The sequence below is a fragment of the Dermacentor silvarum genome, chromosome 4 (assembly GCF_013339745.2).
Source record: "Dermacentor silvarum isolate Dsil-2018 chromosome 4, BIME_Dsil_1.4, whole genome shotgun sequence".
NCBI lineage: Eukaryota > Metazoa > Arthropoda > Arachnida > Ixodida > Ixodidae > Dermacentor > Dermacentor silvarum.
In genome coordinates this window covers 34,309,429-34,324,152 of record NC_051157.2, presented here as the reverse complement: position 1 = coordinate 34,324,152, position 14,724 = coordinate 34,309,429, and the positions used below count along the sequence as shown (strand labels likewise).

General features: G+C 49.0%; 1 protein-coding gene across 1 annotated transcript in view; it reads left to right on the top strand.

Moving 5' to 3' along the window:
* The window catches only part of LOC119448552 (uncharacterized), a 174,492-nt gene extending 160,344 nt beyond the window's left edge, over positions 1 to 14,148 (top strand). The window contains exons 3-5 of the mRNA XM_037711786.2: positions 8,201 to 8,394; positions 11,435 to 11,739; positions 13,387 to 14,148. Of these exons, the coding sequence (XP_037567714.1) occupies positions 8,201 to 8,394; positions 11,435 to 11,739; positions 13,387 to 13,611 (724 nt within the window). The 3' untranslated portion in view covers positions 13,612 to 14,148. The remainder of the gene's footprint in view (positions 1 to 8,200; positions 8,395 to 11,434; positions 11,740 to 13,386) is intronic.
* Positions 14,149 to 14,724: the final 576 nt, after the last annotated feature.

Genomic DNA, 14,724 nt, shown 5'->3' with positions numbered 1-14,724 from the left:
CCCACGGTTTCCTACACACAACAAGGCAGTCAGTCCTTGCCCACGTACACAACGCAATGTTTTTGTCGAAGATGTTCAGTTTGCAAATTTACAAAGACGTTTGCTGCCAGCACGACTAATTTTAGGCTTAATCCATGTACAGCCCATCATTAACACGCTGTCTGCACCGCATATTTGCAGCTCCCGTATATACTGGCGCCTGGTTTATGTAGTAACTTTTGTAGGAGACAATGGCACAGGTGTCGTGGTCTCCCTCTGTTACTCTAGTTTAATGGACTTCCTATGTACTTTAGTTAACTGTGTCACGTCAATCATGGCGCGTAATGCACGTCGCGACTCGTGCCTTCAGTTTTGGGACGCGTTAGTTACCTGGTGAGGAATCGCTGGCGCGAGCAGCTATGCGCATATAAGGCGAGTTTGACTTCGCTCCTGGACGGGGGACTCAATCACGCTCTCGAAACTATCTCGAGTGTGCATACTGGAGTTCTGTGGGTGTATGCGTGCGTTTGTCGCCACGTAACCACAAGTAGCACGCGAGACTGTGCTAACTTCTCCAGACTTCATTAAGCAATATCTCTATGTTTTTCTCTATTCACCCAGAAAATTTAAAGTAGTGGTCATGGCCACCACCTGCACCTGGCCCTCTGCTGCAGTGCGTATGGTCGTCCGTGGTAGCTGTGGTCTACGCACCATAGTTAGGGCACAGATCGTAGTGACCATATTTACTATAGTAGTACCTTACTTACTACTAAGAGGCAAGGCAGCCGTCGACTGAAAGTTTGTGCACACAACCCCGAATGAACGAAGTCAAAATGAAAACAAACTGCGTGCCTGTTGCTTTATAGTACGCAACAGTTCCTATCACTGCCCAACTTGTCTGCATTGCTGGTATAGCGTCAGCCGCCGCGTGTCGACACGATTTTACTTGATCCGCTCACATAAAACCAACCCTATTGAAACTCGAACCCTATACACGACCGTAACCTAATTGTCAGAGGCTATTCGAGATCTTGTAAACGCGTCTACCAATTTCCGATTCCCTAGGGCGATTTAAAAGGCCAGGCTCCCGGAGACTTGTTAAGACGTCAAATGGCTCTACTTAGAGCTTAAAATACAGCCCGAGGAGGGTTCAGAACGAGACGGATAATGTCAAGATAAAGTGCGACTGCCCATTTACTGTGAACCTAAACCGGCAAGAAAACACTCTTCTTAAATTTTGGACTCCCTGCATTAATGAAGCGTCGTAGGAACCCGCGTGCGTGGTCGCGAATGAGCCCGCGCATTACTCTCAATTTTCCTCCCCGATGCCTTGAGCTTTGTCCCAAGCAATCCCAGCAAAGTGCTGCCTATCCGACTAAGGCGTTTCGGCGGAAAGGCGGGTGCGATGCTGTAAGAAGCGAAGCCCTAAAGTCCCTTCAGCACGTTGTAGGGCGATGTGAAGAAAAAATAAAACAGCTAAAAAAAGAGAAAGTACGCTCTAATGACGACTTTCTTGTCACTTAGATCGCGCCCTAGATATCTCGTCGAGCAAAACAAAAACGCAAGACAGTTATTTCTTTGTATTTAGGGACAAGCCATTGTCTTTTTCTTTTTCCTGTTTTTTTTAAATATTTTTTGGCAAGACTATCAGGCAGCTTGGTGCGCGGGGTAAATGACACGGTGAGTATACCAATCAACTTGAAGCCATGGCGCCGTTTGCCGACGCCCATTATGGTGGGGCGTGCTTTTTGGGGGGGGAAAAAAACCACGACGCTGGAATTTCCTGTTCCAACCTTGCTTGACAAAACACACGATGAACTCTAGGCCTTTTGTTCCTCGGTAATTTCAGTGCTTTTATTTACACACATTAAGTAAACGTGCAATGGGAAAGCTACAAAGCGCCAGACTCAAACGCCCTTCATGTTATTAGGTGAGCTTAATGTTTCTAGCGTGAATACAATTCTTCGCGGTAGTTTCAGAAGAAGTCGTAAACCTCTGTGCCTGTGATTTCGAAGGCGTACAGTGAAGCTGGTGGTGTTCAGCTACGCCTTCACCATAGTCTAAGGCAGGTCTCGCTCACTGTGCGCTCATTTTGTCATCGCACTAATTTTTTGCGCAACACGCAAGGAAGCTAGTGCCGGCATATCAGGCGGAAGGGGGGGGGGGGGGGGGGGGGGGCAGGCTATCTCTCAGTGTTCACTGGTGCATGGGAGTGATGTTGATTTACAAGAAACACGCCTTTGAATAAACCAGAGAGAGAGAGAGAGAAGCAAGAACACGTTCGGTTTGCTACCCTGCACTGGGAGAGAGGAGATAAAGGGGTGAAAAGAGAGAAAGAAGGGAAGAGAAAGAGGACTAGTCGCGCGCTCACTTGAAGAATCACGCCAAATCTACAAACAGTTGCAGAGACCTGTCGAGTACTAAAGTATTGTAGCAACGCCTTCGTGAGCTTATGCGCCAGCGACGCGCACCGCCATGGTCCGAGAATCTTGGTTTCTGAAGATGGCTTTGAGTCCGGCCGGTTTAATGACTGTCCGGAGAGGGCGGCGCTGGACGTAATAACGTGAATAAACATTACAGGATGTGTTCGGGGTTTCTTCGGTCCCGCTAGTTTCGCACGTAGGTGAGTCGGCCATTCCAATGAGGAACGTGTACGCTTTCGTGAATGCAACACCGATCCAGAGGGTTTGTAACTTTGTATATCATACTCGATATATAATGACGTTTCATTGGAGCGGGAAATTCGTTATGGTAGTTGCAGCTATAAAGAAGGATTAGGTTTGTCTACGTAGGCGACACTCCCAGGAACTAGGAGACGACCAATAATGGTGCGTGATATTGCGAGCCAAGAAATAAAGTTTACTTGCAGCGTCGGTTCTTCGTAGTAGGAACGGAACCACTCGGGTTACTTCATGGGCGGCCCGAGTCACCTCGTCGAATCACGTGGTTATTACCAGTAATGCCGGTATATATGTGCCGGCAGCCGCTGAAATATTATGTGGTGTCCTTTCTCACCATCTTATTGGTGACCATTTCTTATCTCTTGTACCATTTGCTCGTAAGTCCTGTGGTGTAGGACAAATTGCGAACTCTGAAGGGCTGCCTTTGAGTCACAAAATATAGCCCATTTGAAAATTAAATTATGGGGTTTTACGTGCCAAAACCACGACCTGATTATGAGGCACGCCGTAGTGGGGGACTCCGGAAATTTGGACCACCTGGGGTTCTTTAACGTGCACCTAAATCTAAATACACGGGTGTTTTCGCATTTCGCCCCCATCGAAATGCGGCCGCCGTGGCCATATAGCCCATTTGGGTGATCGCTCTTGTAGGACACGTATAGCAGCACGCAGGGCAGAAAGATTTACCGCTGCAGATGTCGTTATATGCGACAAATTAAATTTCACTGTGACAAGCGTAGCCAGAATGACAACGGCACCGGTTCAGCTGGTGGACGAGACCGATCCATCAATGCAGATGTGCATTCGACCCTCATATGTCTAATTCAATAATAGAAGCGTCGTTTGTTTCAAGACTTCTTGGGTGATCGGGGCTTTCTAAGTGATCCCAGGTATAGTGAGGCGCACCTGTGGCTGGTGGAGAAACCACAAGGGAGATAAACGTCTCGCTGCTGGCGAATATCCTGATGGAATACTGTCTTAATGAGTGGCGATAACTTCTGAAAATCTCGCTCAATGTCGTTGTGAGGATGGGCCAAGTGGTGGTCGGGAATGCGGGAAGAATATCCAATGTGCGTCCTGAGCGAGAAAAGCAACATCGATGTATGCTGGGATTGGATGATCTCTGGAAAGCACGATCGGTGCAGAAGTTGAAGCACTTCCGGGTAGTCCCAGACGGATGCGCAATGCCTGGCCCCGTAAACTCTCCGATTGCGCCCTGGCTCAGACCGAGCCAGGACGCAATATATGAACACAAAACAGCTAAGCGTTCTTGTAATGATTGCAATATATGCTTCGTATATATAATTCATGCACAGCAGGAAATGCTAATACGTGAGTCTAACAGTTTCTGATAAGCAACAAACGATGTGGAAAATTATTTTATGGCTTCTGCAAGAGTTCCCGTTTGTTATTTCTGCTGTCAGAATGACGAGTTGCGTGCTTGCGTGCGTGCGTGAGCCTGTGTGTTGGAGAGAGAAAGAAAGAGCAATATACAATAACGTCTGGCATAGTGTTAGTATTATATGTAAGACCGGATACGCCAAAAACAAATAACCATAACGAATAACCCACCACGGAAGATACGATAGTTTGATAAAGGCCGTGTTATCGAGCAAGTAAACGGCGTTCTTTCCGCGCACGTTCCCTAGTAGGCGGAGATGGCAGCGGCAATCTAACCGTTGGTTCGCACTGCGGTGGAGCTTACTCCGGGCGAGTTCTCACAAATCTTTCTTCTTCAAATCTGGGCAAACTGCAGATCACGCGGAGCATTAAATCGTGCGGAATCCACTGAACGTGGAATAACTGTAAACTGGATGCGAACGTCACGTCCGTAACTCTTGCAGTAGTTGTTCTTGTTGTTCAGTGGTCACCTGAGCGTGCGCATTTTTGAAAGCGGCAAACAGCAACCCGCACAGAGCATTGGCTTTAGAAAGCCCGCTTTACTATCTACCACATGGTTGAGCCTTGTGCATTTTTTTTTCATTGTCATTATTATTTCTGCTAACCGATTACGGCTTTTGCTTTGCTTTTGCCGGTTTCTTCCTTTAAGGCCGCGCTTCCGCCAGCTATAATAGACCGGCGTTTCTTGTGCACTCAGCCGGAGTAATGCTCCCTGGAGATCCGGCGGGAAGCAATAAAGCGCCTCGTATAAAATATTCAAGGGACTCCTTATAGGCTCCCTGTTCTAGGCTGGAGCCAATTAGGCGGCCCGCATCCATGCAGTGAACGTAGGTGAGAACAACCGCGGCAGGGGATCACGTCTCCTGGGCCGCCGTTGGCGTCGTCGTGGTGGCATTGCGACGCTGTCTTCACGGCAGCAAGAACGTTTTCTGCTGGCATGTCACGTTCGTCAGTGCGAGGAGGAGAACCGGCGCAGTCGCCGTGGCGTTCAGCATTGTCAGCACTGGCGTTCAGCAGTGATGTACTTTGTAAACAGCGCAAACAAAAAGAACTCGGCCAGACCTCATCTACGATTACTATCGCGAATAGCCGAAACGCGTCATGTTTCAGGCGTGTGCCGCAACCGGTCTCCTCCCTCGCTCTTTCCACGCTGCGCCTTCTGGTGGCGCCGCCGTGAAATCCGCGCGTACTCCGTGGCATCCAGTGAAATAGGTTGGCTTCAAATGCAGGTGCATTGCAGAGATACCCAGTGGTACACACCCACGCGAACAGCCCACAATTTTTTAGACAGCGCTACCTTTGAGATCGGCCCACATTTTAGGCTAGGCTATCTGCGGGATCTGCCCATACTTTTGGTGCGAAAGGCGGATAGCTGGATAGTTAGATAGCCGGAAACAAAGCTACTCTGGCAAGCCGAGAATGCTATTCGGAATAAAATACTGATACGAAACACCGTTTACGAAGTGCGCCGTAGGGCGGATTTGGCTCACTCGAACCGTTAGGCGTTATGCACGTAAACACGGTCGCATCGGTCCGAAGCCATCCGGCGACTCCCGATTCGGCCCGCTCGCGTCGAGTTTCATGTAAACGAAGATGTCGGTTTTCCTTTTTCTCTTCGTCGTCTATCTTCCTCATTAAAGGGTAGTAAACCGAGTGTTCTCCTGGTTAAGCTTCTGACTTATCCTATTGTCTTTCTCTCTCGACCCTGCATGCGCTCACATGATATGCGTGTATTGTGAGTAGAAGAGGCTGGCGACTCTACAGGTCCGAGACGCCGCGTGCGCGAAATCCGTGGCGTGCACGCGCCGAGATTGGGTAGCGTGCACGGGCATTGCCCTCTGCTTCTACGAGCACTCTCGCTTGCTGTCCTTGAGGGAGCCCAGATGCGGACCATGGCACATCTCTGTCACGCCAGGTCATCGGACGGAAACAAACCGTTCGCAAAAGCTTCGCGTCCACGCTTATTTTCTTGGCTTAGTGCTGACGTTTTAGAGTGCCTTTCAGCGAAATTGAAACCTAAGCTTACTATTCGAAACTATTTTTCTTACCGCAGGAAAAGTTAGAAAAGAAACTGTTTTAGTGGTAGTTGACGTTCATCGTTTCTTTTCATAAAGCTTGCTCTAACTTGCGGACTTACGCGAAACTCATTTGCTTACTTAAAGAACGAGAGAGAGAGAGAGAGAGAGAAGTAAAAAAAGTATGCGCTTGCACCACGGGTAACCGACCCTAACGAAACAGTTAGTCGCAATGCTGGAAAAGTTCCATGTCAGCATTGTAGCATATTATGTTTGCAGTTACGATATATTTAAACATACGTGGCGTCAGAACATTTCTGGTACAGGCGTGTGAAGACTTGTGTACGTCATCACTTCTTGTTGACAACTTTCGACTTATATAGGCTGCTCGTTTTCTGGTGGCCATATAGTGCTGCCTTTGTGTATTAAAGTTTCACTGTTTGAAAGCTAGAATCCTAATCTAGTTTTCTCTTGCCTAAGGAAAGAAACGCGAAAAAAAGAAAGATAGCACGCTTGCGCAGTTAAACTGTGTAAGACCGCAATTTCACCATCGCACACGCAACTCTAAACTAAGCCAATGGTGCGTGAGCGCGCTCTTCGGTGCATTTCTCATCCATGCGGACACGCACGCCAGCTATACCACGTGCAGAGCTGGTTATCGACCAGGCGCCGACGCTGCCGGCTCCGAACACGCTTCGTGCAAGAATGCTCGCGACGTCGTCGCGGTCGCCGAGCTGGCCAGTATAGCCATTGATCTTAGAGTGAAGTAAAGGCCTGTTTGGTTGGTCGGTTGGGTCCTTTGCCCCTTGCTGCATCTCTTTGTTGCTACCTTCGAAACTCCGGGGTGAGAACATTTTCGGCATGCAAGAGGTCGGCCGGGTCTTGCCCCATAGCAGCCAGAGACAACCTCCGTGCAAGAATGTCTCTCACGGTATATCTGACTACGGCCCTCCCTTTCACCATACCTGTCACTTGACGTGAGAGCTAACGGTGCGGCACAAGCTTGCGTTAATGTGTTGTTCCATCTGAGCGCACTCTATTCTCGTTCTTGGGCTATAGATGTCTACTACTTCTCGCAGTTCAGGGACTGCTATATATACGATCACTAAGCTGCCCTATACAGCAGTGCGGAGGAACTGCGCTGCAATATATACGGCACATCAATTCCTTTCTTCACTGTTCTCATACTAGAGTGCTTGTTTATTCCTCTCTCTCTCTTAATGGGCCACTAGATGTATGCAAGCACGTTCAGACACCTGACAGATAAGTTAGTCCTTGGGGCAAGTCACGCCACGTACGGCAGATGATCCCCTGGGACACTATAGATTCAGTTGACTCGGACAAGTGCCCGCAATACGAACGCTCGCCCTGGCAAAGAAAGCTGCCAAACAGAGTACATGCTATATAGGGTGTCTCAGCTAACTTTAGCCAAGCTGTTCACAGAAAAAAAGAAAGAAAGAAAAAAAGCTTAGGAAAGAATGGTGCAATGTACAGTTATAAAACCTATGGTGTTCAGTCGTCAGATCTCTGACGACTGAACATCATAGGTCTTATAGTTGTACATTGCACCATGTCTTTCTAATCTTTTTTTTTTTTTTCAGGAGTCTGACAGAGTCCGGGCTGTGGCGTTGGGTCCTGTTGATGTGACGTCTTAATTCACATTATGCGGGCCGTCAGGAGGCCTCCAAAGTGTTGTGCGGAGCACTTGAAGTGCAGCGGTCGAGGATGAGAGAAAGAATAGGTAGCGAGGTTAACCAGACGCGCGTCCGCTGCGTCACCCTACACAGGAGGAAGTGGGTTAAGGGATCGAAATAAAGGAGAGAGAGAAGGAGAGAACGTAGCAGTGCAAACATGTGGGGCTGCCCACCATGCCTATGCAATCGTTCACTGAGGCCAGTCGGCTTAAAAGGCGGTGGTCGAGCTCTCCTACTCTCCCAGTGGGAGAGGAGGATCCGGAAGGCCAAGGTTGTATAGGGAGGACAGTCCGGGAGAAACTCACTGCAATCGGTTAACGAAGTTGCAACGTACCTTGGCACCGCGGCAGCAGCACCTGCATGACGCTGCTCTCGAAGAATGTCCTACTATGAATTTTTCTCTCATTTCATCCCGTTCTGTGGTGCGCAGGTCATCGGGCCGCGTGGCGGTGGCCTCTGGTGAGCAGCGCAGCGTGCTGCTGGAGCGACTTCAACCGGAGGCGGAGTACCTGGTGCGCGTGTTCGCCCGAGCCTCGCCTAGCCTCGCCACGCGAGCCAACCGCACCACAGACGCGCCCGTCGGCCTGGTGCGCTTCGTGGCGCCCGGAACTGCGGCCACCGCCAGTGCGTATACACACACACACACACACACACACACACGACTACGCAACTCCTGCGCGGCTACGCGAAGCTATATAGTCGGTGAAATATTAAGCAATACAGGGGCGAATATGCCGCAGTGCCACTCAGAGAATTTGTATAGATGCGCCAGCCACTTACATTCGCCCGTTTCCGTGGCACCATGCTTGTGTGTCCACTTAGCGCTTGTGTGACTTAGCGCTTTGTGTGTGCCCACTCGCTCGTCCTCTTTGTCGATGTGCTTAAACAATCTTAAGTCACGGTGGAGGAAAACTTCTTTCACATCGGCTTCTCTCGGGAGCAATGTTCAAATTCTGGAGGACCGGCGTTCAGACGAAGTACACAGAAAAGAGCGACAAACGCATTGCGCTTACTAACAACAGCATGGGTTTATTGTTTCTTGCTTCGAACTTTATTCATTCGCATTAAAAGACAAAGAAAGGGAAAAAAAAGGAGGTTGGGAACATACAGTAGACCTATCGCCCTGTCTCCTTTTTGTGTAGAGGCACTGAAGGCGTACTGACGCACAAGTATCCTATAGTGTGTCAAAAAGGCTTCAAGTATTTCCCGCGGGTGCTCTGCTCGCGGTATTTTCGCACAGTATGGCACCTGTGGAAATCCGGATGAGACCTGCACTTGCTACAATAGACGGCGAGATTGCTGCCTATCGAGTCCTTCAAAGATTTTGTGTTCCCTCAGACGGTCGTTTATACAACGACCCGCCTGGTACACGTAACACCGGCTGCAGGACAACAGAATCAAGTGGAGAACTTTTGCTGTGGCATTCGGCATATTTTCTTGCGTGATATTTCTCGCCTGTTTTGGCTACTCTTTTCTTTTTTCTTGGCGTAACCTTTCTACAGAGGTTTCGAACCTTGTTAGGAGCACTGAAGAGAAGCGTGACTCGATCCTGCCTTAGTAGCTATCTAGTTGAGATTATGTGACACCTTATTTACGTGCGGAATTACTGCAATGCTTCTCTCATTGAAATCTTCAAGATGCCTTTAATTTGTTTCATTTGCTCTTCTGGTTGGCCTCCCTGCCTTTCCTCTCCTTGCTCTCTCTCTCTCTCTCTTTCAGTGCCTAGACTTCAATCAAAAGATCTTTAACGACACTCATTAGCACATCTTCTGGACAGCCGGCATGTCTTAGCCTAGCCACCTGTGCGTGAAAACTATATTCAGCTCCGTGTGCACATGATCTGTTACCTGGTGCGCCCAGGCATGATTTCGCTATGCCTCTCTTTACTTGATTTCGAGTGTGCCGAACTGAACGGTAGCAATCCTTTCTGTGAATGTGGTGCATATGCCCAGCTAACATGCGTATTGCCTAAACTCAACTATAAGTATAGGAACTTAAGTCTGCTGTCGGTTGGAAGTTATATCAGTTATGTCTCGAGCTGCAACCTATCTAGTATTGAGTGAACACGAACATTGCTTCAACGCAATGTTGTGCACATGGGTCTTTGATTTATCCGGAACATTATCAAATAGTCGTCGGTGTCTCTAAAAACATGTACTTTGCCTGTGTCAGAAAGGCTTTCAGCTAGGGATCTGTTGAAACTGGCTAGTAATAGGTGACTTAGTATAGGCTCGAGCCAATGGAGACCCCTTGTCGTTGCATGTAAAAACTGTCATTGAAATTAACGAAGTTAGGTTGCAAATAAAATGTAAATTATAGGAACCAATTCTAGGAACCTACTCGCGCTAATGCCTGCCGAGTTCTGAAACATTACGGCGCCGTAACGCTCAGGTGAACTCACTCACTTCCTTGCACAGTAGGCCGTGCGGTAAACAATAATATAGGCCCTTCACATCGACCGAGAAGCCCTTCACGCCGACGTTGTCTGGGCAGTCACTTTTCAGGTAATCCGAGACTTTACCGGGCTTCTTGACGAGGCACGGGTCATCCACCGCGATGCGCGAGAGAGGGAAACAATATTTTGGTGCACCGAGGCACAGAGGCATTGCGGTTTTGTGAGCAGTCCTAGCGCTGAATTCTCAGGCTGTCAACGAATGTAGTCTAGTACCGGAGAAGCGCGGCGCGTACGCTGCGGTTGAGGTGTGAAGGACGGACCGATCAAGTTACTTTCATAACATAGGCTTCACCGTCTGCGTTACAGATCGTGTCAGAGAGACAACGTTCAAGGATGGGTATAGTAAGCGAGCAGGTACCCAAACGATAGTGCAAAGTCAAGACAGTCGCAATAACGTCAAGGACTTTCATCGTGAATTAGGAAATACGCTGGGAGTTGGAAGCAACGGTTGCCGCGATGAGAAACAACGATATGCTCGAGACCGCATAAATATTCAAAAGAGTGTCCTCCTTGCTCGCCGGAGGTGTTAGTAGCTGGTGTAGGACGAGGGATGCATTCTTTCTGCGGGAATGTGTGGTAGATCAGCGAGACGAGATGCTTGCTTTTAGGCAGGCCCGCTTTGGTAAAACGTAGCGACGGTACAAGTGTCCACTCGTAAGAGAAGGAGTTTAAGAGAAGCTGAAAATGGCAGCCCCCTGCTTTATGCAGGGCTTGCTACTTCAGACGGGGTGACTGAAATGACGTGAAGAGCAGGGAAAGACACAAACAAATTGGATATTATAGCACTCGTAAAACTCGTTTGTGTTTGTATGTCCGATTTTTTTTTCTGTCTCTCTGTCCCTTTTGCAATAGCTTTAGCGTTGCCTTAGCGTACTTCACTTCTATCGAAGCAAAAAACACTACTGCCGGAACTACACCAATAAACATATGTCGATGATATTCGCTTAACGTCGCAACAGGTGCCGTGTGGTTAAATAACAATGATGGTAGCTGGTCGAGCACACGGCCTCCTAAAGAGGATGAAGATGGTGCTAGCTACATGCAGATCTACCCTTGCGCAAACATGCCGGCAATCGCTTTGCCTGAGCATCTCCTTTTAAAATGCTGGTATAAATATGCCATGGAGTGAAATTTTACATAAGCCTGTCGCTCGTCACTAACGCTGCAAAGAGGGCTAACCGGGTCTACTATACTCTGGCACGTGCGCAGCAGCAGCAACAGCAACAGTAGCAGCAGCCGCCAATGGCAGCAGCCCCAGCAGCAACAACAACAGCAGTGGCAGCGGCGCGGCGGCGACGGCGGGGAGCGGAGGCCCGTACTACCGCAGCGGCGTGGTGGCGTCTCGGACCGTGGTTGTTCGCGACGAGGAGATCGTGATCGTGGTGCTCGTGCTGAGCGTGTGGCTGGCCGTCATCCTGCTGTTCTTCAACAAGTGGGGCAAGATCCGCATGTTGGAGCCCTACCAGCCGCAGTACCACGAACAGTTAGAGCCGGACTCGCCACCCGTGCTGCAGGTATGCACAGATGGCAGCGTCGATTTATCCTCGCTTATAACAGCGATTGTCTGTAGAGTGCGCGGACCACTTAGCGCTGAGCGAAAGTGGTCGCTTGGCGGCGCTAAGAAGCGCCTGTTCGGATATCTTGTCGGGTTTGGAAGTTAACCAAAGATCAGTAGGCCGTTTGGCTTTGGGAGCCCACGGTAATACCACAAATGAGGCAGTGCAGGGTGACATGGGTTGGGCCTTTTTTGAAGTCAGAGAAGCACAGAGCAAAATTAGTTTTGAAGGAAGGCTCAGGAACATGGATGAAAATAAATGGGCGGCTAAAGTGCACAAGTATCTCTACATGAAAGGCGTGGACACAGAATGGAGGAAGAGGTCAAGGAAGTTGGCAACCAAGTACAGGATATTCGAAACTGTAACTAAAATAGACAACCAGGAGTCATCAGAAAGAAAGTGAGAGAAATAGAGACCGTGAATTGGATGCGAAGAATGGAAACAAAAATGACAATGGAGATTTACAAGAATGAGAAGAAAGAAATTAGCAGGCAAAATCTGTACGATAACACAAAGTGCAGTGCCTTGCTATTTGAGGCTCGAGCTGGTTGCCTAAGGACCAAAACATACCGGAGCAAATATTCGGAACTAGATGAGGCATGTGTATGCTGCAGTAAAGATCCAGAGACCACTCAGCACATCCTAATGGAATGCGACGGGATCCACCCAGCGAGAACCGTAGTAGGTAACGTGCAACTCCCAAAAGCGCTTGGGTTTTAAGTGGAAGGAAACATCAACAGATCAGCCGTAGAGATAAGCAAGAGACGATTAGAGTACTGGTGGAAAAAAAAGCATGGAAAAGATGGATACGACCTGACCTCTTAAAATCATAGGTAGCGGTGCAAGGTAAATTTTTGAAAAATAATAATGAGAGGTATACAAAAATGCTAGATAAAGAACATGTATAGTATACCTGATTAAATCAAGCAGGCTAGGCGACTATTTGTCGCCGCCCCGTTTCAAAGGGGATGCCAATAAATCATCATCATCATCATCATCATCATCATCATCATGTGTTTCTTGTACCACATCAAGCCTTTGGAGTTCTGGGGCCGAAGTCACAAACCTGTTGGCCCTCTCGAGAAGATATTTCGCTAATAATAAGTTCAGCATCACTATTGCCTTGCGTCTGCTCTTACGAACAGTTCTAGCGTAAGAACTTTTTGTGTGTGTGCGAATACGTGTCCCGAAGTTCCAGGAGCAACTGTAAGCGTAGTTCGCCATGCCCTATAGTAAGGTCCGCAATCACTCACGCACAAGCCCACTAATGTTTGACCATAACTGTGCCCGTGGACATCACTCGCTTGAAGCACGTTTACTCTAAGTCAGCTCTTCGCAATATGGATGAATTAGTTTTAATGAACGTGTACTTGAAGATTTCATGTGCGGGTAACACTCATCAACATTGTTAAGTTTCTTCATATAAGGGCGAGCTGAACGAGAACTGGTGCATGCGGAAGGACGAGTGATTATGTGCGCCTACAGAACTGTGATGAACATCACGTCAAGAGCGCTCGCTGTGAAGTGAAACAGTGGTACGCCAAGTTCGTCACGCCAAGTGGCGATGTCATGCCGCCTTCCACAGTGTTGTCTAAACCTGCGCAGGTGAAGAGCGTGGTGCTGGAGCGCGAGCTGCGCCGCCTATCGTCCAACGCGAACGGTAGCGGGGTGGCCGCGCTGCACCGGCTCCATCGGCTGCGTCACAACTCGGTGTTCGTGGGAAGCCAAATCCTGGTGCCGCTCTCCCGGCGTGCCAAGAGTGCCGAGGACATCAAGTCCATGGTGCTGCAGATCGAGCACCAGCCCAGCACGCAGTCCACCGCACTATGAGACTCCTATGGCCTACGCTCCTGCCGTAGGCCGCCGCCACACTGCTGCGACTCCGCCGCCCTGTTTCCCGGGGGACGATTCAATCGCTGTTGACAGGGGGCGCCAGTTCCACAAGGGCATGATGCCTGTCGTTGTTCGGTGGTGTTTTGTGTGCACCGAGAGGTCGGAAAATGCCTGCTGGCCGGTGCAGAGGAAAAAAGTGCAGTGTTTCACGTTTCGAGTGGGGCTGTGTTTGTTGGTCGCTGAGCGTACCGGGGGAAGCTTTGGTCCGATGGCTACGATTAGTAGATGTGTACGATTTACACCATGCACGACAGCCACGTTATAAGAGCAGTGGAACAGTGCACTGCTGTACATTATCTGAACTGGCCTCTCTGTATGACGTTTGACGGCATTTGTGTTAAACTTAAAAGCAATCATACGCTCTCGCATAACCCTCCGATGGGTGAGAGGAAGCAGCTGAACTGTATCATTTGTAAATGCCGTGTCCGAAGCAACAACCCTACGCACGTAACAGTGTGTATCGTTTCTGCTCCACTAGGAGAGAGAGAGCTTTATTTGAAGAAAGGCAGAGAGGTCGGCTTGAGCGTTAGTTTGCTCTGGCCTGCTACTCTATACTGGGGAAGGGAACAGGCTAGTTTGTCAACGGGAAGAGGGGTTGGTTCGCTGTGCCTGTTTTAGGCCAGTGCTCGCAGTATATCATCCCGTGCAATATTTCTAGACAGATGTGCACGGCCTCGGAATGTTGTATGGTCGAGAAGTATGCAGGAAGATGTAGGGTCAAGAAGGCTATGGTTTAAGCTACAACACTACATCGTTCGCGAACGCTTACTTTTCAGTATAAGTTTAAAAACACCGGGACCTCGGTACAAGTACACTCGAGCCGAAAAGTTGCCGCTTTGCGCGTTTATGGAACAGCCAGGTTGTCTCGGTCGTGAGCGACACAGCAGTGGTTAGGTAATGACTATTGCCTTTTCGTTGGCCTATGTAATCGCGCTGTGCGTATTCCTGTGCTGTTTTGAGGCTGCAAAAACGTGTAGCATGTTTTGGTAGCTGAATCAACGCCTTTGAATGAGACGCCAGCTCACCTGCTTATGTGCTAAACGCGCCTCT